Here is a 24,888-nt window from a genome sequence, read left to right as displayed (position 1 = left end):
ACTAACATGCAACAAGAAATCATCTGAAGGTATAAAACTCACTGGTAAAATTAGTACACAGACAAATTCAGAATCCTGTAATACTGTAACTGTGGTGTGTAAACCATTCATATCTTTAGTATGAAGACTAAAAGATGGATCAAAAATAAGAACTACAACAATTTGGCCGGGCGCGGTGGCTCACGCCTGTAATCCCAGCACTTTGGGAGGTCGAGACGGGCAGATCACGAGGTCAGGAGATTGAGACCACCCTGGTTAACACGGTGAAACCCTGTCTCTACTAAAAAATACAAAAAAAATTAGCCAGGCATGATGGCAGGTGCCTGTAGTCCCAGCTACTCGGGAGGCTGAAGCAGGAGAATGTTGTGAACCCGGGAGGCAGAGCTTCCAGTGAGCCAAGTTCGCGCCATTGCACTCCAGCCCGGGCAACAGAGCAAGATACCATCTCAAAACTCCAACTGCTACAGCATACACATTTTTCTCATCAGCACATGGAACATTCTCCAGGGGAGACCATATGTTGGGCCACAAAACAAGTCTCAACTAATTCAGAAAAATCAAAAGCATATTAAGTATCTTGTCTGACCACAATGGAATAAAACCAGAAATCAATAATGAGGAATTTTGGAAACTGTACAAATACATGGAAATTAAACATGATGCTCCGTAGTGACCAAAGGTCAATGAAGAAATTAAGAAAGAAATTTTAAAATTTATCGAACAAATGAAAATGGAAACAATATACCAAAGCCTATGAGATACAGCAAAAGCAGTACTAAGAGGGAAGTTTATAATAAATGCCTACATCAAAAAAAGTAGAGATTTCAAATAAGCTAATGATCACTTCAAAGAACTAGAAAAGAACAAACCAAACCCAAATTTACCAGAATAATAATGATCAGAGCAGAAATAAATGAAACTGAAACTTAAATGAAAAGTTAGCTGTTTGACGCCAGGCCAGGGGCTCACACCTGTAATCCCAACATGTTGGGAGGCCAAGGCGGGCAGATCACAAGGTCAAGAGATCAAGACCATCCTGGCCAAAATGGTGAAACCCTGTCTCTACTAAAAATACAAAAATTGGCCGGGTATGGTGGCGGGTGCCTGTAATCCCAGCTACTCGGGAGGCTGAGGCAGGAGAATCGTTTAAACCCAGGAGGCAGAGGTTGCAGTGAGCCAAGATTGCACTACTGCACTCCAGCCTGGTGATAGAACAAGACGCCGTTTTAGAAAAAAAAAAAAGAAACGTTAGTTGTTTGAAAAGTTAAGCAAAATCAATAAACCTTCAGCTAGACTAAGAAAAATAGAATGAAGACCCAAATAAATAAAATCAGACCAAAATAAAAGACATGACAATTGATGCCACAGTAATACAAAGGATCATTAGAGACTTAATGAAAAACTATATGCCAATAAAGGAAAACCTAAAAGAAGTGGAAAAATTCCTGGATACAGAGTCTACCAAGATTGAACCATGAAGAAACAGAAAACCTGAATAGACCAATATGAGTAACAAGATAGAGGCAGTGACAAAAGAAAAGCCCAGCACCTGATGGCTTCATTGCTAAATTCTATCTAACATTAAAAAAAAATTAATAGCAATTCTACTCAAACTATTCCAAAAAATTGAAGAATATTTCCAAACTCATTCTGCAAGGCCAGCATTACCCTGATACAAAGACACAACAAAAAATGAAAACCACAGGCCAATACCCTGATGAACACAGATGCAAAAGTCCTCAACAAAATATCAGTCAACCAAATTCAATAATACATTAAAAAGATCATTCACTATGATCAAGTGGGATTCATCCCAGAGATGCAAGGATGATTCAACATATGCAAATCAATAAATGTAACACATCACATTAACAGAATCAAGAATAAAAATCATATAATCATTTCAATAGATGGTAAAAAAGCATTTAATAAAATTCAACATACTGTCATGATAAAAACTCTCAATGTGCCGGATACGGTGGCTCACTCCTGTAATCCCAACACTTTGGGAGGCCGAGGCGGGCAGATCACTTGAGGTCAGGAGTTTGAGACCAGCCTGGCTGACATGGCGAAACCTCACCTCCACTAAAAATACAAAAATTAGCTGGGCATGGTGATGTGCACCTGTAATCCCAGCTACTCAGGAGGCTGAAGCACAAGAATCATTGGAACCTGGGAGGCAGGGGTTGTAGTGAGCTGAGATCATGCCACTGCACTCCAGCCTGGGAGACAGAATGAAATTGTGTCCAAAAAAAAAAAATCTCAACAAACCGAGTATAGAAGGAACATACCTAAAAACAATAAAGACCATACATGACAAACCCAAAGCTAACATCATATGGGGAAAAATTGAAAGTCTTTCTTCTAAGATCTGGAACAAGACAAGGATGCCTACTTTCATTATTTTTGTTCAACATAATACTGGAAATCCTAGCCAGAGCAATTAGACAAGAGAAAGAAATAAAGGGCATCCAAATTGAAAAGAAGTCAAACTGTCTTTGTTTGCGGATGACATGATCTTATACTTTGAAAAACCTAAACACTCCACCAAAAAACTGGCAGAACTGATAAATTCAGTAAAGTCACAGGATACAAAATCAACACACCCAAATCAGGAATATCTCTATATGCTAACAGCAAACAATCTAAAAAACTTATAGCAATGCAAGAATAAAATAAAAAATAGAGCAATCCCATTTACAATAGCTTTAAAAATATAAAATACCTAGGAATAAATTTAACCAAAGAAGTAAAAAATCTCTATAATGAAAACTGTAAAATAGGGACGAAAAAATTGAACAGGACACAAAAAATGGAAAAATATCCTATGTTCATGGATTGGAAGAACTAGTATAATGTCCACACTACCCAAAGCAATCTACAGATTGAATGCAATTCCTATAAAATACCAATGACATTCTTTACAGAAGTAGAAAAAAAATCCTAAATTTTGTATGGAACTACAAAAAATGCCGGATAGCTAAATCAATCCTGGGCAAAAAGAACAAAGCTGAAGGCATCACATTACCTGACTTCAAAATACACTACAAAGTTATAGTAAACAAGGCAGCATGGTATTGGCATAAAAACAGAATAAGACCAATGGAACAGAACACAGAATCTAGAAATAAATCCACGTATATGCAGCCAACTTATTTTTGACAAAGGCACCAAGAAAATACAATTGGGAAAGGACAGTCTCTTCAATAAATGATGCTGGGAAAATTGGATATCCATATGCAGAAGAATGAAACTAGACCCTATTTTTTACTATATAAAAAAATCCACTCAAAATGGATTAAAGACTCAAATCTAAGACTCGAAATTATAAAACTAGAAGAAAACACTGGAATAATACTTTAGGACATTGGTCTGGACAAAGATGTTTTTGGGAAGACCTCAAAAGCACAGGCAACAACGGCAAAAACAGAAAAATGGGATTACATTAAGCTAAAAAGCTTCTGTACAGCAAAGGAAACAATCAACAAAGTTAAGAGACAACCTACAGAACGAGAGAAATTATTTGCAAACTATGCATCCAACAAGGGATTAGTAACCAGAATATATAAGGAACTCAAACAACTCAACAGCAAAAAAAAGCCAAATAATCCAATTTTAAAATGGGCAAGAGATCTGAATAGCCATTTATCCCAAAAGATGACATTCAAATGGCCAAAAGGCGTATGAAAATATGCTCAACAACACTAATCAATCAGGGAAATGCAAACCAAATCCAAAATAAGGTTATATCACCTCCCCTCAGTTAAAATGACCACTAGCAAAAAGACAGTAAGTAACAGATGATGGTGAAGATGTGGAAAAAGGGGAATGCTTGTATACTGTTGGTAGGAATGTAATAATTTACATTATGACTAATGTAATAATTTACATTATTAAAGTCACTATGAAAAAACAGTATGGAGGTTCCTCAAAAAGCTAAAACTAGAACTACCATATGATCCAGCAATCTCATTGCTGGGTGCGTATCCAAAAGAAAGGAAATCAAAAAAGAAAAGAAAAAAAAAAAGAAAGAAAGAAAATCAGTGTATCAAAGAGATGTCCACACTCCATGTTTACTGTAGCACTATTCACAACAGCCAAGATATGGAATCAACTCAAGTGTCCATCAACACTTAGGATGAATGGATAAGGAAAATGTGGTAGATATACACAATGGAATATTATTCAGTCATTAAATAATGAAATCCTGTCATTTGCAGCAACACGAACGAAACTGGAGAACATTATGTTACGTGAAATAAGCCAGGCACAGAAAAACAAATATCACACGTTCTCACTCATGTGGGAGCTAAAAAAAAGTGAGTCCCATGGAGGTAGTGAGTAAAATGTTGGTTACCAGAGGCTGGGAGGGGTTGGGGGAAGCAGAGATGAGGAGAAATTGGTTAATAGGTGCAAAAATACAGTAAGATAGATGACATGATAGTACAGTAGAGCAATTATAGTTAACAAGAATGTATTACATATTTCAAAATAGCTAGAAGAATGTTCCCAATGCAAGGAAATTAAAAATGTTTGAGAAGATGGGTAACCCAACTACCCTGACTTTTGATCATTAGACTTTGTATGCATCTATCAAAATATTACATGTACCACATAAATATGTACATTTATCAATTTTTTAAAAATATGGCATTAATGCTTTGTTAATTATTTGTACCACTCTGTTCTTACTACAAGTAGTATTTATCCTACAGAGAACCATTAAGAAAAAGAATAACTTGCAACTGCAGTAACCTGTATAGTAGCAACTTAATGCTTTCTACTCAATTTATTCAATGAACATTACTACTAAGCAGCTACTCCGCGCTAAGCACTCCACTATATCCCAGATAAACTATGATGAGCAAAATTAAAGTCCCCCTCCTTTACAGAGAAAGTCTAGTGATGAAGACAAGACCAAACACAAAGAATACGTAACACTGATGCCATACATATAAATTACAAGCGATTTGTGCTATGAAAAAAGATGAGGATAGGTAGGTAGACTTATCAGTCTACAAGAATGAGCCAAAATGCTTCAGGACAGGGGTTTTGCTATCATAATCTTAAATAATACTCACATCTTGGACTTTTTGGATGAAAGGATCTTTCCATTCAAAGACCACAAAAAACAACTGAGCACTTTTTTCAGCAGCTGGCCTCTGGTCAATGTAGTTAACCACACTTGTCTAGATATGGAGGAGAGAAAGCAGTGTTACCACCTCTGTGTGCCCTTCCCTCGCCTGTGTCCAGGGAAAGGACAGAGAGTAGGCAGGGGATCATAGACTGTGGTTCTCTTCACACTATCTTTTGGAGACAGAGTGGCAAAAATCTCATATATACAAGATCCTGACACTGGTAGCAGAGCTTAGGCTTTACCTTGGTTTCCACAGTTCTCTGGGGAAATGGGATCTGTGATGTACAATAGGTGTTTGGGATTGTCACTGAAATTTGTCACTAGGTATCTGTACTCACAATTAAACCATATTCAGGCCAGGCATGTTGGCTCATGTCTGTAATCCCAACACTTTGGGAGGCTGAGCCGGGCAGATCACCTGAGGTCAGAAGTTTGAGACCAGCCTGGCCAACATGGTTAAGCCCCGTCTCTACTGAAAATACAAAAATTAGCCGGGCGTAGTGGTGGGCGCCTGTAATCCCAGCTACTCAGGACGCTGAGACAAGAGAATGGCTTGAACCTGGGAGGCAGAGGTTGCAGTAAGCCAAAATCGGGCCACTGCACTCCAGCCTGGGGGACAGAGCAAGACTCTGTCTCCAAAAAAAAATAAAAAATAAACCATATTCAAACTACCATGTCAGACTCACAATTAAAAGCAATAAAAATCCCAAATTTCAAAATACTTGGTTTTCAGACCAAGTATTTGTTTGAACTTTCAACCCTTGTTTCAACCCTTCAAGTTTACAGGGACAAAGCACAGCCGCATAGATCCACACAGCTGAGCATTCCCTGTAAATACTGAGTAGAGGTGCTTGGTGAGATCTGGTAGTCAATTACTAAAGAGGCTGTGTGGCGTAACGGAGAGCAGACAGGTAGCAAAGGCAGAAACCAGCTCCACCCAGAGGCTCGGATCCATCATCCAAGCTGAGCCTCAGCTTTGCCACCCGCAAAGGTGAACAAAATGCCTACGTCACTACAGTACGGGGGCATGCCTATGTGAGAGCATTCTAAACTCTAAAATGTGATTTTAAAACACATTAGTTAGTTGTGTTCAAAGGAGCTCATAACACCAACAAAAGACTTCCAATTTAGACAGTAATAAAAGACACTAAAATTTCTTAAATGTAAAGGTTCACTGGGGTTTTCACCCTTTGGTTTCGGATCACAGTGGGAGCTACCAGAAGAGCCAGGGCAGGTGGGGTTGAACTTAGGTAAGTGAACAGTCTCCTTCCTCAGAGCTGTTGTGGGGCCAGATAAGAAAGGACTTGAATTTCTTGGAGCAAATTTGGATGTAAAAATCTGGGAGATGACAGTTATCTTACAAAACAGGAATACTGTAAGGTCCAATCACCGGGAGGGATTGCCACTTCCCAAGGCAGGAAAAATAGCCTTGCTTCCTCGAAGAAAACTGGCTTTGAGCCTCTTCCAAGTATCCAGCCTGGACTAGTTTGAGGAGCTAGGGCTCATGAAAGGACCCTGTTTACCACTAATCCAAGAGAGTCCCCTCCTGCCTGACTTCTGGCCAGTGACAGCCTAGTTGGCCGGAGTGTGTCCTTCTGCTCCAAATGAGCATCATGAGCCACTGGGATACAGGAGGAAAAGACTAGCTTTTTTAGTATTTATTTTTATCTCACCCTTTTAACATTTCTGTTTTTGAATGTTTAAAATGTATATAACATTAGGACAATAATAGTATGTTATATCACCTGCAAAGTTGTATGTATATGGAGTATATGCTCAAAAAGTCTTTACTAATGGCAAATCTGAACAAAAAGCTTTCAGCCCACTGGCCTAGCAGCCAGGAGATACAGCTGGCATCTCTTGCTGTGACACCCATGAGAGCTGAAGAGGACCTTAGGAAAAGGATCAACATGCACACTTGGGACTACTGTGTCTAGTCTCTCTTCCCTGCAAATAATCAATCTGCTATGCCACTGCTAGCCCCTCACAGTGCTGCTAGATACAGGACATCAGACACGACTGGACGAGTTACTGACCTCTCTGCAAGCCGCAGTGATCTCTGCCCCACACATGCATTCTGTGAGGACTGGCCGGTATGTGCGCTGTCTGCAGAAGCACACACAGACTCTCTGGCACAGCGTATGAAGGCCTCCATGGGGGTCCCTTCTCATCTTGACCAAGGCCTACTCACCCTTAAGGCCCTGCTCAAAGGACCCTTCTCTGCAAAGCTTCCCTCCACCTCAGACTTGAATGTGGAAAAGTCACCAGCAGTTTCGAGCAAACCCAGAGCCACCTACCTCCTGCCGGAACTCCACTGCTTCCCGCCCATCCTCCTCCTTGGTCTTCACCAGTGACATCTTGACCCAGGTGCGGAAGCCCCCAGAGAACTTCCAGCTGGAATAGGCACTCTCACAGGCCTGCATGAAGCCTACCCTGTTTGGGCTTGGAGGAAGGAAGGAGAAGGAAGATCCACGTCAATCCAGGTCTGGCAGCAGGAGTCGGAGCCCCCACTGCAAGCTGGTTTCCTTGCTGGCACAACCAGGATGCTGCCCACTCCCTGCCTCCTCTCCAAACTGTGGTTGCCTCAGCAGGGCTGTCAGTCACCAGCAAAAGCAAGGCCCATCCCAGTTTTCTCTCTGTTTGGTTTCCAAATGGAGGGGGAGTTGTCACTGGCCTCAAAGCAGGAACATGATCCCTGAAGCTCCCAGTGGGAGAAATCCTCCTCCCTCCTCCCATCATTCCTATCTACTGCTACCAAAGCTGTCGGCAATGAAGTTGGCAGAAGCTCCTCAGAACACGGCGCTCACGGCTCCTCAGAGAACTCTGGACTTGAGCAGAGCCTGAGGAAGCCCTCACTGGCCTGTCAGCTCCCTCTGGAAAGCCCAAAGAGGGGAAGAGGGTTCCTTGGGGAGCTCTCAGCCAGGTGGGACACCTACAGCATCAGCCCCAAGACAGTGCAGATGCAGCAAAATCAAAGCGAACGTAAAAACAAGTAAAAAATGCAGTAGCGTCCTGAGGAAGCTCACAAAAGGAGTGTGGAGTGGGGGGGGATCCCAGGGGAAGTCTTCCAGGAGGAAGGCAAGATGGCCAGCTTGAAGCAGGGAAGGGAGGAATTCTAGGTGGCAGAAAGGGTGGAAAATGCTAAGGCAGAGGCTCTGGGGTGGAAGAACAAAGCAGTAGTGGTGTGGAATGGAGGCAGCTTGCTGCACGTCCACTGGGGAGCAGCCTCCCTGCCTCGGTAGCTGCCTCCCCGCTTGCTCTGAATGGAGCCTCTGTGGTCAGCCGGACCAGGAACTGAGTCTCTCTCAGCTCAGGCACAAGAAGAAAATTCTCCTGCCCTCTAGGCTCCACGGTGTGACCCCAAAGCAGTGTGTGTGGAGCAGACAGGAACTTTCTGATGGTCAGGGGACATTCATCCCTGTAAATCAAAGACTAAGAGAGGTGGCGGAGCTTCCATCATCATACTAGAGATGCAGTAGACCCTTAAACAACACAGGTTTGAGCTGGGCGGGTCCATTCACACACGTATTTTCTTCCGCCTCCGCCACTCCTGAGACAGCAAGACCAACCCCCGTCCTCCTCAGCCTACTCAACATAAAGGCGACAAGGATTAAGGCCTTTACAATGATCACTTCCACTTAATGAAGAGTAAGTATATTTTCTCTTCCTTTTTTTTTTTTTTTTGAGACGGAGTCTCGCTCTGTTGCCCAGGCTGGAGTGCAGTGGCGCAATCTAGGCTCACTGCAACCTCCGCCTCCTGGGTTCAATCGATTATCCTGCCTCAGCCTCCTGAGTAGCTGGGACTACGGGTGCATGCTACCACACCCGGCTAATTTTTTGTATTTTTAGTAGAGACGGGGTTTCACCATGTTAGCCAGGATGGTCTCGATCTCCTGACCCTGTGATCCGCCCACCTCAGCCTCCCAAAGTGCTAGGATTACAGGTGTGAGCCACCACACCTGGCCATGATTTTCTTAATAACATTTTCTTTTCTCTAGTTTATAAGAATATAGTCTATGATATATATAATCACAAAATATGTGTGGTTTATGTTATTGGTAAGGCTTCTGTCAATAGTAGGCTGTTAGTAATTAAGTTTTGGGGGAGTCAAAAGTTACCCACAAATTTTTGGCTGCACAGGCAGGAGTGGTTAAGTTTGGTCACCCCAAACCCCAAGTTGTTCAAGGGCCAACTGTATTTCAGGCAAACACACACTGAGCCCTAGGGGCAAGACGTGGGTCCTGTGCACACTGGAGGGGTGGGGAGTGGAACCAAGGAACCACACAAGAACTTGCCCTCAAGAGGACTTACAAATCAAAGGCAACTTCCCCTACTCCTCAGCAGCCCCAGGCAATGGCGAGACCAAACGATCTCTCCAGAACCAGTGAGCACTATGTGCATGGACAGCCAGCGTGCTCCTCCACACCAGTTTTGCTTAACTTTGTGATAAGACGTTGAGTGGACCAGCCGAGCTCATGAGGTCCCTTCCTGGGCCAATGGGTCATCGGGGAATGTCCCTTCCCTTCCCTGCCCTCAGCCCTCCATCTCTAGCCCAGGGATGTACATGGCTGGAATGAGATCAAAAGTAGACAGTAAGCCCACTGTGAACTCTAAAAGGCCACCTTTGCAGGAACTCCTGGAAAGAAGAGAAGAGGAGGTAATCAATGGCGCTGAAGTCCTCACTACTGTTGTTCAGGCGGAACTGGAGGAAGACCAGCTCCCGCTTTTTCACTTCCCGGGGCCCCTGGACAATCAGGGCAGATTTCTGCAGAGAGACAAAGGACAGAGTCTCAGTCCTGGGAGAGCACACAGAGGTCTCTGGGTCTGAGGGCAGAAGCACTGACTGGAAAGCCCATAGCTCCTCGCCCAGTGGTCTCCAAAGGACCACTAGCCAGACCCTCCCGTTCAGGCGAGAACAGGCCCGGGGTGGGACTCATGCTCATTCCTGGGGAACTTCCCCCACACGATGCCCGACCAGAGCTGAATACAGCTCATTCTCTGTCCACTTTTCTCATTGGTTGTTTGAGTTATGGAAGCCCTTAATTTAGCAAGGATGTTCACTTTCATCTGTTACGTGTGCCAATCTTTTCTTCCAGTCTGTCATTTTTCTTTCAACTTTGTTTCCAATGTCACTTGTCCTATGGAAACTTTAAATTTAATGTAGTGAAACCTATGAACCTTTTTTTCTAAAGTTAATCTATAAATTCAGTTTCCATCACAGTTAAAAGTCCCAATGAATTTTTTTTGTGGAACTAAGCAAGCTAGTTTTAAAGCATACTTAGAAGAACACGTGTTCAAAAATAACCAAGACAAGTTTGGGGATGGGGAAGACTGGTAGGAAAGGCACTATAGGGAAACTTATAAACCTCTAAACCATAAAGAAACCTTTCCTTTATAGCTTTGGGTTTTGCTTGCTGACGAAAGCCAAAATTATATCAATATTCTCCTCTATTTCTTTATAGCATTTTTTAACCTTTTTTACATTTACATACTTTATATATCTGGCTTTAAGCTCTGCATATAGTGTGAAATAGGGCTCTAACTCCTACTTCCCAAACAATGCATAGAGACAGGTTTTAAAGCCTCTTCCCCTCCCTGCTTTATCCTATACTAAATTCAATATAGAACCAACATCTGTGTCTGCTCCTGGCCCTAGCAGAGCCCACACATTTGTCTGTCTCTGTCCAGTACTATGTTGCTTTGATTCCTGTGGTTTTCCACTGTTCCCAGATCTGGGCCGGTGCCCTCCCCACTAGTTTTCCCCATTCCCAAACTTGTCTTGGTTATTTTTGAACACGTGTTCCCCTAAGTACGCTTTAAAACTAGCTTGCTTAGTTCCACAAAAAAAATCCACTGGGACTTTTAACTGTGATGGAAACTGAATTTGTAGATTAACTTTAGAAAAAAATGTCTTTTACATCAACTCATATGGAATTCCACACTGACTATTAATATTGCCACTTCTGGTCTTCGTTGCATTTTCCAAAGACAGCTTTGTCCATCTTACTTATTTTTCAACCTTTCTGTGCCATTTCGTTTTAAGTATGCAACAGAGAGCACTGTCCCTGGTTTCTATTATCCATTTCTTTTTTTCTTTTTTTGAGACGGAGTCTCGCTGTGTCGCCCAGGCTGGAGTGCAGTGGCCGGATCTCAGCTCATTGCAAGCTCCGCCTCCCGGGTTTTTACACCATTCTCCTGCCTCAGCCTCCCGAGTAGCTGGGACTACAGGCGCCCGCCACCTCGCCCGGCTAGTTTTTTGTATTTTTTAGTAGAGACGGGGTTTCACCGTGTTAGCCAGGATGGTCTCGAACTCCTGACCTCGTGATCCACCCATCTCAGCCTCCCAAAGTGCTGGGATTACAGGCTTGAGCCACCGCGCCCAGCCCCATTTCTTCCTTTAGTACTAGAACGGCTTTCCCAACCCAGGTTTCAGCAGAATCCACTCCCCCTGCTGGAGCCTCATCTCTGCCCTCAAATGTAGCCATGTGATGAAGTTCCTAATGTGTGGAAGAAAAGGAGACTCATTCAACTCCACGCCATTTCCTGAAAAGGGAACTGCTTGCCCTCCACTTCTCACCTTCCCAGGTGTGGGCATGTGCACGCGCGCGCGCACACACACACACACACACACACACACACACACACTGCCCACATGGACCAGAACAATGCCCAGGGGACAGCACAGTGACAAGACAAAAGTCATGGCTGGACCATCCTATGAGGCAGCACTGGCCACTATGCCACACAGCCTGCATGCCAGGACTGTTCTCAAAGAGAGGAGGAGACTTCTCCCTCATCTCAGCCACCGTATTTGCAGGTTTTGTTTTTATTCGGTAGCTTAGCTTATACTCTGACTAATACACAATTTGTTAACTGACACTGGAATGTTTCATGGTTGCAAAAAAATCTAAAAATGAGGCATCAGCCAAACATTTGGGCGGTGGGAAAATGGCGGGCAGTAAGGAAATAGATAAGGATCCCGCAGGCTGGAAAGGTGGCAAACCTTATTGTGCCAGACAGAGCATTTGATAAAAAATAACTACCATTAAATTGAGAGCATGAAAGAAAGCACCAGAAAATCACAAAATTCCAAAGATGTTACAAATATAACAGGATGAGACCCTCGACTAGGGTCACTTTCACATGGACTTGATTAGAAGCGAACAGCCAGAAGCCTACAGTTTCTGAAATCTCACTGCAAACAAAGGCAATGGGAGGAGGAGGCGGGTAAGAAGCCACCCTCCCAGTTTGTGATTGTTTAGCCCTAAAGCCGCTCACACAATCAGGAAGTGAGTGGCACAAGCTGTGCAGCCACCAGGGAGGGCGTGTTTTCTAATATCCACTTCAGATATGGCCACAGAGCATTACCACCAAGGCAGAAGTTCCAGGGGCAAGGCCACAGCACATAGGAGTCTCTTTCTGAGGGCAGCAACAGGTTCAAACCAAGGAGCTTACTTCACGCCAAGAAGGCGTCTCACCGGTCCCACCCCGCAGGGTTCCAGCACTGCTGCAGAGCAGAGCTGCGGGCCCTTCCCCTTCGTCCTTTTCCAAACGGGAGCTCTACTGCTCTCATCGTGTTCTTCCTCCACTGCTATACGCTGGTTTGGGTAGGAAACTTGGTGGATAGGGAGGAGATAACTTCTCTGTTAGTTTATAGCTTGTGGACTTCAAGGAATTGATGGAGGAGAGGAACCATCACTCAGAGCCGGGGGCTAGTAGCTGTATTCAACTTCATTTCCATAAAAACAACTCTCTCTTTGTGCCCCTATTTCAAGGGTTTTTACACTATTTAGTCGAATCATGTAACGATTGTAACAAGTGCAACTGGCTTACACAGGTTTGGAATTGACCCTCACTAACTCCTCGTAAGCGTACCCTTCAACTGCGGGAGGAGAAGAGGGCATCCAGAGAACAGGCACTTGGTGGGCCGGAAGCAGCCACGAGTGTTCATTAGCGTGTTTTACAGAGGGATGAAGGGAGTTGGGAATCTAGACAGAGAGCTTCTATTATACATATAACTCCACATTGGAATTGTTTAAAAGTTGTTTTCCTTTTTGTTTTAATTAGCTTCCATTTCCCTATTCTAGAGTCCATTCTATTTGTCCATCTTGGTCTTTTTCTGTCATTGGTTTCATGCAAATGTCTGGTGACCATTAATTCTCCATTCTTATTTATGAATGAAGGATTAGGTTGACTAGTATAGGTCTGGGTTTTGGTTTCTTCCAAAGTAGTAAATTTCTGTTTCTCTAATAGGCCTCTCCCTTGCATGGGAAAGCTAAGTATGCTCTGTGGAAGCACACTGAGTATTCCAGTGTGTTTTACTCTGGGAAGAGTCCTTTCCTTTAGTTCTCTCTCCTTTTCCATTGTAGAAGTCTGCTCTGTTTCCTATGCCTAAGCAAAGAATCTTCCCTTAGCTTCTGTAGAGAATGGTTCCAGGGTCTTTTACCCAGAAGCAACCATCCCCAGCGGCTCTGCATACCTGGGGAGGGTATAGGGTGTGTCTGGCCCAGCCAACAGGCAGTCCAGTAATGACTACCCTGCTTTCTAACAGCGCTGATTCCAAGCTGGGGGTTTGGCAGGAAAGCTTGTACCTCTCCAGCAGGTCTCTCCTGCATCTCTTTTGGGTTAGGGTTTTCTCTAATTTCTTTGCTCCACCAATCTGGCCCAAGCTCTTTTTCATACTTTATACCAGTTCCTCAAAATGTCTGGTCCACTGGTGATATCCTTTCTTTATGTGCAAAGCTATTATTGATGTTCTAGTCCGTTTTAGCTCGTTCCTTACAGAACCATTTCAGCAGAATTTTAGGAGGGGGCCTAGCGTACACATACTAACGAAAAAATAATAGTGCGATTCTTTCATCTTAAAACCCACTAACAGTTCCCTGTTACCCAAGGGAGCAAGTGAGGCTCTACAGCACGATGCAAGTTCTTTTCTCATCTGGCCATTACTCTGTCCACAGCTTCATCACCCATTAGTCTTCCAGCGCTCCTGACCCTATGAAACATCTCCCCACCAACTGCAGTTGTGCCCAGAGGCGCAAATACAACATGTCGTCTCTTCCCTTTAGGTCATGGTGCAATTTCCTCTGCCTAGAAAACCTTTCCTTCCCAATTTCATCCGGAAAACTTTATTGTAGCCCCTTTCAATCCTTTCTGAAGCAAGGAAATGAGATGTAAATCAAAAACGCCTACCCTGCCTTTGAAACCCTGTGCAGTGCCACTCCTCCAGGGCACTCCGAACCCCATCCCTTAGTCATCCTTCCCAGCCGTGCTGTTGTATATGACAATACGGCCAGCCCAGGGCCCAGGAGTCGTTGTCCCCAGACCAGCACTCCTTTACGCTGGCATATTTATTTCAAACTACGGATTCCCAGGCCCCACCTAAGGAATTATAATTCGGTTGGCTTCACATGGAACCTGGAAATTTGTATTTTCAAAAAGTATCCTGGCAATTCTGTCAAGCAGTCAGGTATGGGACCCACTTCGCTATATCCCACCAGCCCCACCCTTTAGCCCTGTCATTCTTCCATCGGGGACAGGGTCTCACCGCACTGTCAGGAATCCCTGAGCATTACTCAGCAAAGGCTGGAGGCCTCACTGTCCTCCCTGAATGCAAACGAGCCAACCACAGCCAAGTGTCCACGTGGCACAGCCGCATGTCTGCTTGGGGACCGAGGCCCACACTGAGTGAGTGGAAGAAGGGGTGTGGGGCTAATGGAGCAGCTGCCCAGACCCAGCTCAGGCAGACAGGAATTACCACAGTCTGATTGGAGAAGGGGTCCGTGTAGTTGATCCTCTGGGTGGTACAATTCATGTCACCTGGCTGGCCAGGGCTTGTCAGAGGAGGAATGACCTCATAATGGTGCTTACAGCTGAGCAACTGGGCCTGACCGGGATACAGGGCAATACCTGGAGGCACAAACAGGAAAAGCAAGTGTCAGAAATCACAGTCCTGACCACATCCCTGAAATCATCTCACATCTACCAACAACCTATGTTCTGGACTTCCTGGATGACTGCAGGGAAGGGAGAAGAAGAGGGTTTCAGAGGGTGAGGAGCCACATCCCCTGGCATCAGAAAGCCCCGCTCTAGCAGAGGGCACAAGCCCCTCCTCAGTAAGCCCCGGCCAACCTGGGATCCAGCCACCCTGATGCCCACATCAAAACCCAGTCCCCCTCAGAGCCTCGCTCCACACCCTCCGAGGGAGTGTCTCTTGACTCAGCCCCGCTGTGCCATCCCTCTGGGCCAACGCCCACCTGCAGAATCACTGGGAGGCTCTAAGCTGTGGAATTCCTCAGAACTCATTTTGTCTCTTAGACTGGGAGCCCCAAGTGTGCGAGTCACATCCCAAGAGTCCCCGCCCCTTCCCAGCCCAGGCACCTCTACAGACAGTAGCTGTCCAGCCTCAAGGGCAGCAATGCTAAGACGGCAGCACACAGTATCAGAGACAGATTTCAGAGAGACTAAGAGATCAGACAGAGAAAGTAAAACCTACAGATAAAGAAGACTCAAGCAGACACACAGAGAAGAGGGACAAACACAAGACAGGAAGAGATGGGCAGAGGAGCCATGACCAGCACAACTGACTCTGCTGGAGGCTGGCAGGAAGCCCCAGAGAGAGGGCACCTGGACTCTGACTCTGCCATGTGAGCAGGCCCTCCCGCAGGTCACTCAGGGGCATCTGTGGACAGAGCAGGTGGCACACACTGGGTAGACAGGGCCAAAGTCACACAGCTCATGCCTCCTCATTTACTCTACAGCCCCCAGAGCATCCAGTGCCAGCCTGTAGCCCAGAGCAGACAGCCTGCTCTGTAGCAGAGCGGACTCACACTCAGGGACCACACACCCCAGTGGGACAGGTATACCCAGTGTGGCCTGGGAGTCCCTCTCCAGGCAGGGTTCCTGTCTACCTTGAATGGTCTCACCTCCCCTATCACCCTCCCCACCCCACAGTCCAGCCTTGACTCCTGCTTCTCCTCATCCCTGCCCTCTGGCCCCAGCCAAGTTAGTCTCATCCTCTCCAGAGAAGCCCTCTGCCTCCCTAGACACCCCTTCGCTCTGCTGATCCCCATCCCAAAGACACTCTCTTCCCATCTATGTGCTTTTCAAGGCCCAGCTCAAATCCTACCTCTCTGCCAAGCTTTCCCTGACCCCTCTAGTAGCCTGCAATAGCTACTCCAGGCTCTGTTCATTTCTCTCCTCAGCACGATCCACACTCCCAACAGCAGCTCTTTGGGTGTAGACGCTATACCTAGACTATGCTTGGTTGGACCCCTCTGCCCTGCCCACAGTGCCACAAATACAATGGCAGCTCAGGGAGTATCTGCCAGCTGACACCCTAGATCTGGGGCCCTGATGCCTGGCCCAGGGGCAGGCTCTACCTGGGGCATCATAGCGATCCACTTCCTTGTAAGACACAGACATGACAGGGTGCTTGAGTTTCTCACGAAAGTCTGTGATGGTCTGGTAGACCAGGAAGACGGCCACAGCCATGAGCAGCAGGTAGATGAAGATGAGCAGGACCGAGAAGACGTTCTTCAGGCAAGCCTTGCTGAAGCGGATGCTGCTGGAGGCAGACTCGCTGTCCAGGCCTGACAACAACAAAACACCACGTGACCCAGGACACAGGGACAAGGTACAGCCAGAGATGGTCAGCAACCTCCAGGCCCTTGCCTACCTCACCAAGGAGGTGAAGTCACCTGCACGCCCAACCTTTCCACCTCACCCCACAAATCCTAACAAAGGGCACCTGTAAACATTTACTACACAGCTTCTCTGCCAGGCAGAGGACACCAAGCTGAAGGAGACTTATTCATTGTCTTTAAGGAGTTTACTCTCAAAAGAAAAAAGATAAAAGATAAAATAAATAAATAAAATTTTTAAAAGAACAAGCAAAAAACAAACAGAACAGAAAAAAGGAGTTTACTCTCTAGAGGGATAGGCAGTTACAATCCAACAGCCTACCTCTCTGGCCTTATCCCTCACCACTCCACTTCCCCAATTCTCCCAGCACCACCTCTCCTCATCGACTTTCTGTTCTTCTGGCGTGCCCTGCTCAACCCGGGAGCCTCTCACATTTACCATTCCCTCTGCTTGATTTTCTTTTCTTTCACAGCTGACGCCTCACTCATCCTAAGCCCCGAAAGCTTTTTGCTTGGCATCTGGCTTCCAACAGTGACAGAGTAGCTTGGTCACGCTATCCTTCCATGGAAGCATTTTAATTTAGAAAGACATTTTATAGGCCAGGCGCAGTGGCTCACGCCTGTAATCCCAACACTTTGGAGGCCGAGGCGGGCGGATCACCTGAGGTCAGGAGTTCGAGACCAACCTGACCAACACGGTGAAACCCCGTCTCTACTAAAAATACAAAATTAGCTGAGCATGGTGGCACATGCCTGTAATCCCAGCTACTCAAGAGGCTGAGGCAGTAGAATCGCTTGAACCCAGGAGGCGGAGGTTGCAGTGAGCCAAGATCGTGCCATTGCACTCTAGCCTGGGCAACAAGAGCGAAACTCTGTCTCAAAAAAAAAGACATTTTCTTGAAAAAGCCTCTCCTGACCCCTAACCTTTATTTGGGCACCTCTTCCTGAATGTCCCCTACTTCATCACTCTGCAATGTCATGTCTATACATCTTTTTCTCCCCCTAGGCTGTGAGTTCCATGAGGGCAGGGATGGGGCCAGTCTTACCCATAACTGAATCCTTAGCCCTTCATGCTATGCCTGGAACATTCTGCATTTACATGGTGACTGTTTAAACACGTCCTGATGCCATTGGTACAACACAACTCTGTCTCCCCTACCTCCCTCACAAAATCCTGAGACTAGAAGCTAGATTAATCTCTGTTATGGGCAAAACTGTATCCCCCATCCTCAAATTCAGGTTGAAGCCCTAACCCTCAGTGTGACTATATTTAGAGACAGGGCCTTCATGGATATAATTAAGGTTAAATGTGGCCATAAGGATGAGGCCTGATCCAACAGGACCAGAATCCTTATAAGAGGAGGAGACACTAGGAGCACAAGCACACAGGAAAAAAGTTCAAGTAAGGACACAATGAGAAGGCAGCTGTCTGCAAGCCAAAGAGAGAGGCCTCACCAGAAATCAACCCTGCTGGCACCTTGATATTGGACTTCTCGCTTCCAGAACTGTGAGAAATAAATTTCTATTGTTTATGCTACTCATCTGTGGCATTTTGTTACAGCAGTCCGAGCTGACTAAGATACTCCCACAGGGTTCCCTGTGCCCTCTCTGCTCCTCAGCTGAAAATGGAGCTCCCTGAGAAGAAGCCCTATTTCCTCCACAGCCCAGGTTTGCACAAGGCTGAGAACAAGGGAAGCATCTGAACATAGGCCCCAAAAGGTATCTGCTTGGCATCTGGCTTCCAACAGTGACAGAGTAGCAGTGTCACATCACCCTTCCACAGAAAACAATTATAAACTTTGGACAACATATTTTAAATTATTTGAAGGCACTAAGAGAATGATCAAAAGCAGGTAGAAATTGAAAGAGAGGCTACCCTTAAAAGAGAACTGTACTTGGTGAGATTTATACATCTGTAGCTTTTTGCCTAAGAATACATGCCAATCCCTATAAGGCATGGTTTAGAGTGACAGGGACAAAGTTCAGGGCTGGAAGGGCAGCCAGAAAGTTCAGACGAAACCTTGAAAGGGAGGGAGCCACACAGGGGGTGAAACTCCCAAATCGGCAACTAAATATATGTTCAGATCCTTGGCTGGAGAACCCAAGGGGGCCAGCACAAAGTAACAACTGGAAATTGAAAGAACTGCATGGAGATTTCAACTACGGCTAATGCAGTGGAGATAGGAGTTTAGAGCTGAGCTTAAATCTTGCCATACTAACTATATGCCAAGGAAAAAAAATACCCTTCTGAAGATCATAACAGAATCTAGAATCTCTACATCATTCATAATGTCCAGTGTTCAATAAAAAATCACTAGTCATGCTAAGAAACAAGAAAATGTGACCCGTACTCAAGAAAAAAGCAATCTATAGAAACCAACACCAAGATAACCCAGTGATGCAATTTAGCAGAGAGGAACTTTATGGCACTTAAAGGAAAATATCTGAATAAGGAATAAAGACAAGATCAATAGAGAAACAGAAACTAATAACAACAGCCAAATATACAGAATTTCAGTTTTGCAGGATGAAAAAGCTTTGTGGAGATGGATGGTGGTGATGGTTGCACAGCAATATGAATGTGCTTAGTATCACTGAGCTATACATTTTAATGGGTAAGACGATGAGTTTTACATTATGTGTATCTAACCACTGTAAAAATGTTTCATTAAATTTAAAAAAAAAGATGGAAATTCCAGATCTGACAAGAAATAAATGAAGTAAAAAGTTCACTGTATATTTTAACAGCAAAAGATGGCAGAAAAAGAGTCAGTGAACTTGAAGTTAAATCAACAGAAACTACCCAATCTGAAGAAAATATTGGAAAAAAAAAACAAAAACAAATGGAGCCCAGATAATTGTTACAGTATCTAGCAGTGTAATGACATGTAACTGGAGACAGAAAATAGGTCACAAAAAATATCTGAGGCCAGGCACGGTGGCTCACACCTGTAATCCCAGCACTGTGGGAGGCTGAGGCAGGTGGATCACAAGGTCAAGAGATCGAAATCATCCTGGCCAACGTGGTGAAACCCTGTCTCTACTACAAATACAAAAATTAGCTGGGCATGGTGGCATGCACCTGTAATCCCAGCTACTTGGGAGGCTGAGGCAGGAGAATCGCTTGAACTCGGAAGGCAGAGGTTGCAGTGAGTTGAGATCACGCCATTGCACTCCAGCCTGGGAAACAAGAGCAAAACTCCATCTAAAAAAAAAAAAAAAATCTGAAAAAAACAATGGCCCAAAACTGTAGAAAGACATCAACTTACAGATCCAAGAAGCTCAATAAATGCCAACCAGGATAACTAAAAAAAAAAAAAAAAAAAAAAAAAGATTGCGAGGCAAATCATAGTCAAACTGCTAATGTAAAGAAAAGAGAAAAATCTTGAAGGCAGTGAGGGAAAAAAAATAAATATATATATATATACACACACATAGATATATATTACATATAGTACACTGATACTAACTACAACCAATTTCTGAACAGAAATAATGGAGGCCAGAAGACAATGGAACATCTTCAAATGCTGAAAGAAAAAAAATTTTTCGTCTACCAGTATAATTCTCTAACCAGCAAAAGTTCAAAAATGAAGATGAAATAAAGATATTTTGAAATACAATGGCTGAAAGAATTCATCACTAGCAGACCTGCACTACAATGCATGCTAACAAAAATTCTGAAAGCTAAAAGGAATTGACACTTAGATGGTAACTCTCAGATGTAAAGAGCACTGAAAATGTTAAATAAGTGAGTAAAACAAAAAGGTACTTAAAAAAAGGTTAAGACTGCCTACAGCAGAAATTACTCAACAATATTGTAAGGTTTATAACTTGCAATAAAGAAAAAACAGAGAAACAAACAAAAAACCCCAGCAAGACAAATAGAAAACAGCAAAATGGTAGTCAAATCCAGCCATATCAATAATTACATCAAATGTAAATGGACTAAACCATCCAATTAAAAAGCAGAGACTGTCAGTCTGGATTAACAACAAAACCCAACCATATGCTTTGATAGCAGATTTCAAATACAAAGACACAAAAGAGTATCTGCTCATAACTATTTCATTTTACTTTATTTAAAGCACAAAAGCAGGCGCAGCACAGAACTATCCAAGCCTCCTGGATTGCTAAAGACAAGGAAATAATTCATTCTTTACTTATACAAGATCAAGCACCAACTCTACATGCAAGATTTTGTACTAGGTGCTTCAGGGAGATACCAAACGAAGGACTGATGGTCTCTGATCCAAAGTGCTACAGAATTCAGAAAGATGTAAGGGTATAAAACATTAGGTTTCCTTCAACTGGAGGAAGAATGGGAAGCACAGGAAGAGGGGCAGTTATCAGCAAAGACTCTGTGGAGGGGGTCATGTTAGTTCTGCACCTAAACCACAAGGAGAATTTTAAGGAAGAAATAATTTGGTTTCCATTATTCATTTATTTTCTGACTGAAAGAGCAGATATACTGTGCAGTGGTTAAGAGCATGAGCTTTAGAGTCAGAGTTTTGAGCTCCAGCTGCAGCTTTGCTACTAACTACTCCATGATCCTAGACAAGTTACTCAGTGCTCTTAAAGCCTTACATTTTTATCATTTCCATTTTACAGGATTTTTGAGAGAAGTAAATGAGAGAATGTTGCAAAATGCATTACATAGGGCCTGCTCAATGGTAACAATTATTGGTACCAAAGAAACAGAATGTACCCTCTACCCTTCAAACAATGAAGTGCTCAATTATGAAAATAGCAAAAATAAAGATCATAGAACTATGATCTTTTTTGAAAAATAAATCTGAAAAGATATACGCTGAAAATAAAACAGAGGCAGGGCAGAATGTAGTGTCCTTCACATAGTAGGCATGTAATGTTTCCATGTTTGTCAAATGAATAAATAACCCAAATAATAGATAAACTAAGTCTTGCCATGCTAACTCAATCCGTCAGAGAATATTAGTGCAATCAAGCATGTAAAACTATAAACCAATGAATGTTCCTTGCTGTTTTTTGGCAAAATACTTTAGAAAGTTTTTACTTTACACAGGAATGTCAATTTCCAGAACCGTCTGTGAGGCCCCTTTAGGTTTTAAGGAGTAAGTTACTGTGGGCAGTGGAGGTTTACCCTACAGGTACAAGGATAAGTGAGAGCCCAGGAAACCCAATGGATAGCTGAGAGCTAAGCCACCAAGGTCCACAGCAGCTCTAGTTGTCCAAAAGGAATTAAAGCAATTCTTTCTCATCTCAGCTTCTTTTGTGTTTGATTTCACTTTTGCCTCTACCTATTGCTAATAGACACTGGTCAGTTTCTGCTCCTTCATGCCTTTGCTCTCTGCCTTCTTTACATGTTTCTCTCATGACCCTGCTCCACTTTACTAAGTCCTTCTCCATGAGTCTTGCATTCAAATTCTCCCCCAGAGAGTATCCTGTATAGGGTGTTCCACCAGATACCTCACAAGACACTGACCTCCTTCATGCCCAGCCTATAGATGGCCTCCCTTTGTTGGGTGCTGACCCCTGAGCAGTCAGCTGTAGCTGGGCTGCAGGGCCACAGGATCTATGCACAGGAACCCACCCATAACTATTTAGCTTGGAAGGTACAACCAACTCCCACGGTCCAAATGGGACCATGGGTATCCTTCAAAACCTGGTGGGTGAAAATACATCCACTGTCATGAGCTGCTCATAACTGCAGTGGCAATGAGTACCAGCCGACTACATTCTAACGGGGTTTGAAAAGATCACAAGATAAAACTGAAGGAACTCTGAAGTGACTGATTTGTTGCATAACATCTGAATCTAATTTTTAAGAGTTGATAGGGACCTAAAAGGCCATCTGGCCCAACTCTACTCTTTGTACAACAATCCAGATCCCACAGCCAGTAACTGGCACAATCAGAATGAGAGAGTCTTAGAGTCCTGGCTCCTAGCCCAATGCTCTTTCCCTACACAACTGTGAGCAATAATATTTAAAATTACAGTCATCAATAATAAAAGATGTAATTGAAATAATATAACTTCGTAACAAGTAGAGAAGTCTGAAATACTTTTTCTCTTTTTTTTTAAGAGACAGGGTCTCACTCTGTCACTCAGCCTGGAGTGCACTGGTATGATCACAGCTCACTGCAGCCTTGAACTCCTGGACTCAAGTGGGGTCTGGCTCTGTCACTCAGGCTGGAGTACAATGGCATGATTTTGGTTCACTGCAACCTCCACCTCCCAGGCTCAATCAATCCTCCCATCTCAGCCTCCTGAGTCGCTGGGACTACAGGTACGTGCCACCATACCCAGCTAATTTTTGTATTTATTATAGAGATGGGGTTTCATCATGTCACCCAGGCTGGTCTAGAACTCCTGCACTCAAGCAATTTACCCACCTCAGCCTCTTAAAATGCCAGGATTACAGGCACGAGCCACTGTACCTGACCTGGAAAACTTTTTTTTTGCTTTTTTTGTTTTTTTTTTTTTTTTTTGAGATGGAGTTTCACTCTTGTTGCCCAAGCTGGAATGCAATGGTGCAATCTCGGCTCACTGCAACCTGCGCCTCCTGGGTTCCAGCGATTCTCCTGCCTCAGCCTCCCGAGTAGCTGGGATTACAGGTATGCACCACCACATCCAACTAATTTTTTGTATTTTTAGTAGAAACAGGGTTTCACCATGTTAGCCAGGCTGGTCTCGAACTCCTGACCTCAGGTGATCTGCCTGCCTCAGCCTCCCAAATTGCTGGGATTACAGGGGTGAGTCACGGCGCCTGGCCCAGAAAACTTCTAAGACAAACTCTATACTACATTCAGGCTGAACAATATAATAAAAAGGAACAATAACTGGCATTTGTGGACAGGTGTATCCACTCTGCATTAAGCCAGATAAACATGATTTGAAATGTTTTGCCTTCATGATGGCCTTGGTTAGGGAAAGAGATGAAGTTCTCCCTACATGTCCTTGAAAATTCTAAAAATAGGAATAAAACAAAAAGGTCACATGCCAATTCCATCACTGCAACTCATCTGGTAGAGGTACTTGGAACAAATTACTCTCATGGGAACACTGACCAAAAGTCTTCTCTTCTGTTTTACTCACAGAAGCCAAGTTTAGCTTCTTTACAGGGCTCTTCTTGATCCACAAATAGGAGTGTGATCTAAATAAAAACTGTAAAACTATTTACTTATCCTCCACACTTGCTATAAGTAACACTCCAATTCTAAAACTAGACACCATTATACTTTATCATAAAAAAAAAAAAAGGTGCTGGTTATTTGATAAAATGTCCCACGCACTCTGTAGTGAGAAAACTGAACACTGGCTTTTTGTGGCAAACTGGATGAATGTGCTTTAAAAGTACACATCCTTTAAATGAATGCAAACTCAGGGTAGTAGGAAGACAAAAATAATGCACAAGATGTCCCAGGGAAAGGTAGTTTATATGCTTTGTAAAACCCATGACAGAATTCCTTCAAAAACCCCGAACTTGTCCCAGAATGCAAGTTTATCCACTAAGGGGATCTGTGATGGGCAATTCAGTTCTTGAAAATATCATGGAACCTCTATTCAGAGGAAAGGGGCTTGGCTGTCTGCTGTAATCCTGTGAAACTCCACCTTGCAGGGAGCACTGAGCTAAGAGGCATTCTGAATTTTCTGCCTACCTTTTTTTTCTGTTGTTTAGTGTGGTCAATTTTGTTTCTTCTTTTTTAGATATAATTTACATACCATACAATTTACCCTTTTAAAGTAAATATATTCAGCAGTTTTTAGTATATTCACAAGATGTATAACCACCACCACTATCTAATTACAGAAAATTTTAATTACCCAAAAAGAAACTCCATACCTGAGAGTGGTTACTTCCTCTTTCCTGGCAACCACTAATTTAATTTCTGTCCCTATGGATTTGCCTGTTCTGGACATTTCATATAAAGGGCATCAATATGTGGCTGTGTCTGACTTCTCTCACTTAATATAATGTTTTCAAGATACAGCCAGGCGTGGTGGCTCACGCCTGTAATCCCAACACTTTGAGAAGCTGAGGTGGGAGGATCACCTGAGGTCAGGAGTTCAAGACCAGCCTGGCCAACATGGCAAAACCCTGTCTCTACTAAAAATACAAAAATTAGC

At 43.9% G+C, this 24,888-nt stretch overlaps 1 protein-coding gene across 3 annotated transcripts in view; it reads right to left on the bottom strand.

The window, feature by feature from the left end:
- Window positions 1-24,888, bottom strand: part of TMEM206 (transmembrane protein 206) — a 42,627-nt gene that overhangs the window by 4,236 nt on the left and 13,503 nt on the right. For 2 of the 3 annotated variants that reach the window (XM_011975778.1, XM_011975777.1), the window contains 5 exons: window positions 16,519-16,728; window positions 14,895-15,046; window positions 9,760-9,902; window positions 7,435-7,579; window positions 5,082-5,189 (listed from right to left, as the gene is read on the bottom strand). In XM_011975778.1, the coding sequence (XP_011831168.1) occupies window positions 5,082-5,189; window positions 7,435-7,579; window positions 9,760-9,902; window positions 14,895-15,046; window positions 16,519-16,728 (758 nt within the window). The remainder of the gene's footprint in view (window positions 1-5,081; window positions 5,190-7,434; window positions 7,580-9,759; window positions 9,903-14,894; window positions 15,047-16,518; window positions 16,729-24,888) is intronic. The other variant, XM_011975779.1, reaches the window with a different exon arrangement.

This window comes from Mandrillus leucophaeus, unplaced genomic scaffold (genome assembly GCF_000951045.1).
Source record: "Mandrillus leucophaeus isolate KB7577 unplaced genomic scaffold, Mleu.le_1.0 Scaffold159, whole genome shotgun sequence".
Classification (NCBI taxonomy): Eukaryota; Metazoa; Chordata; class Mammalia; order Primates; family Cercopithecidae; genus Mandrillus; species Mandrillus leucophaeus.
This window is presented reverse-complemented; position numbering and strand designations above follow the sequence as displayed.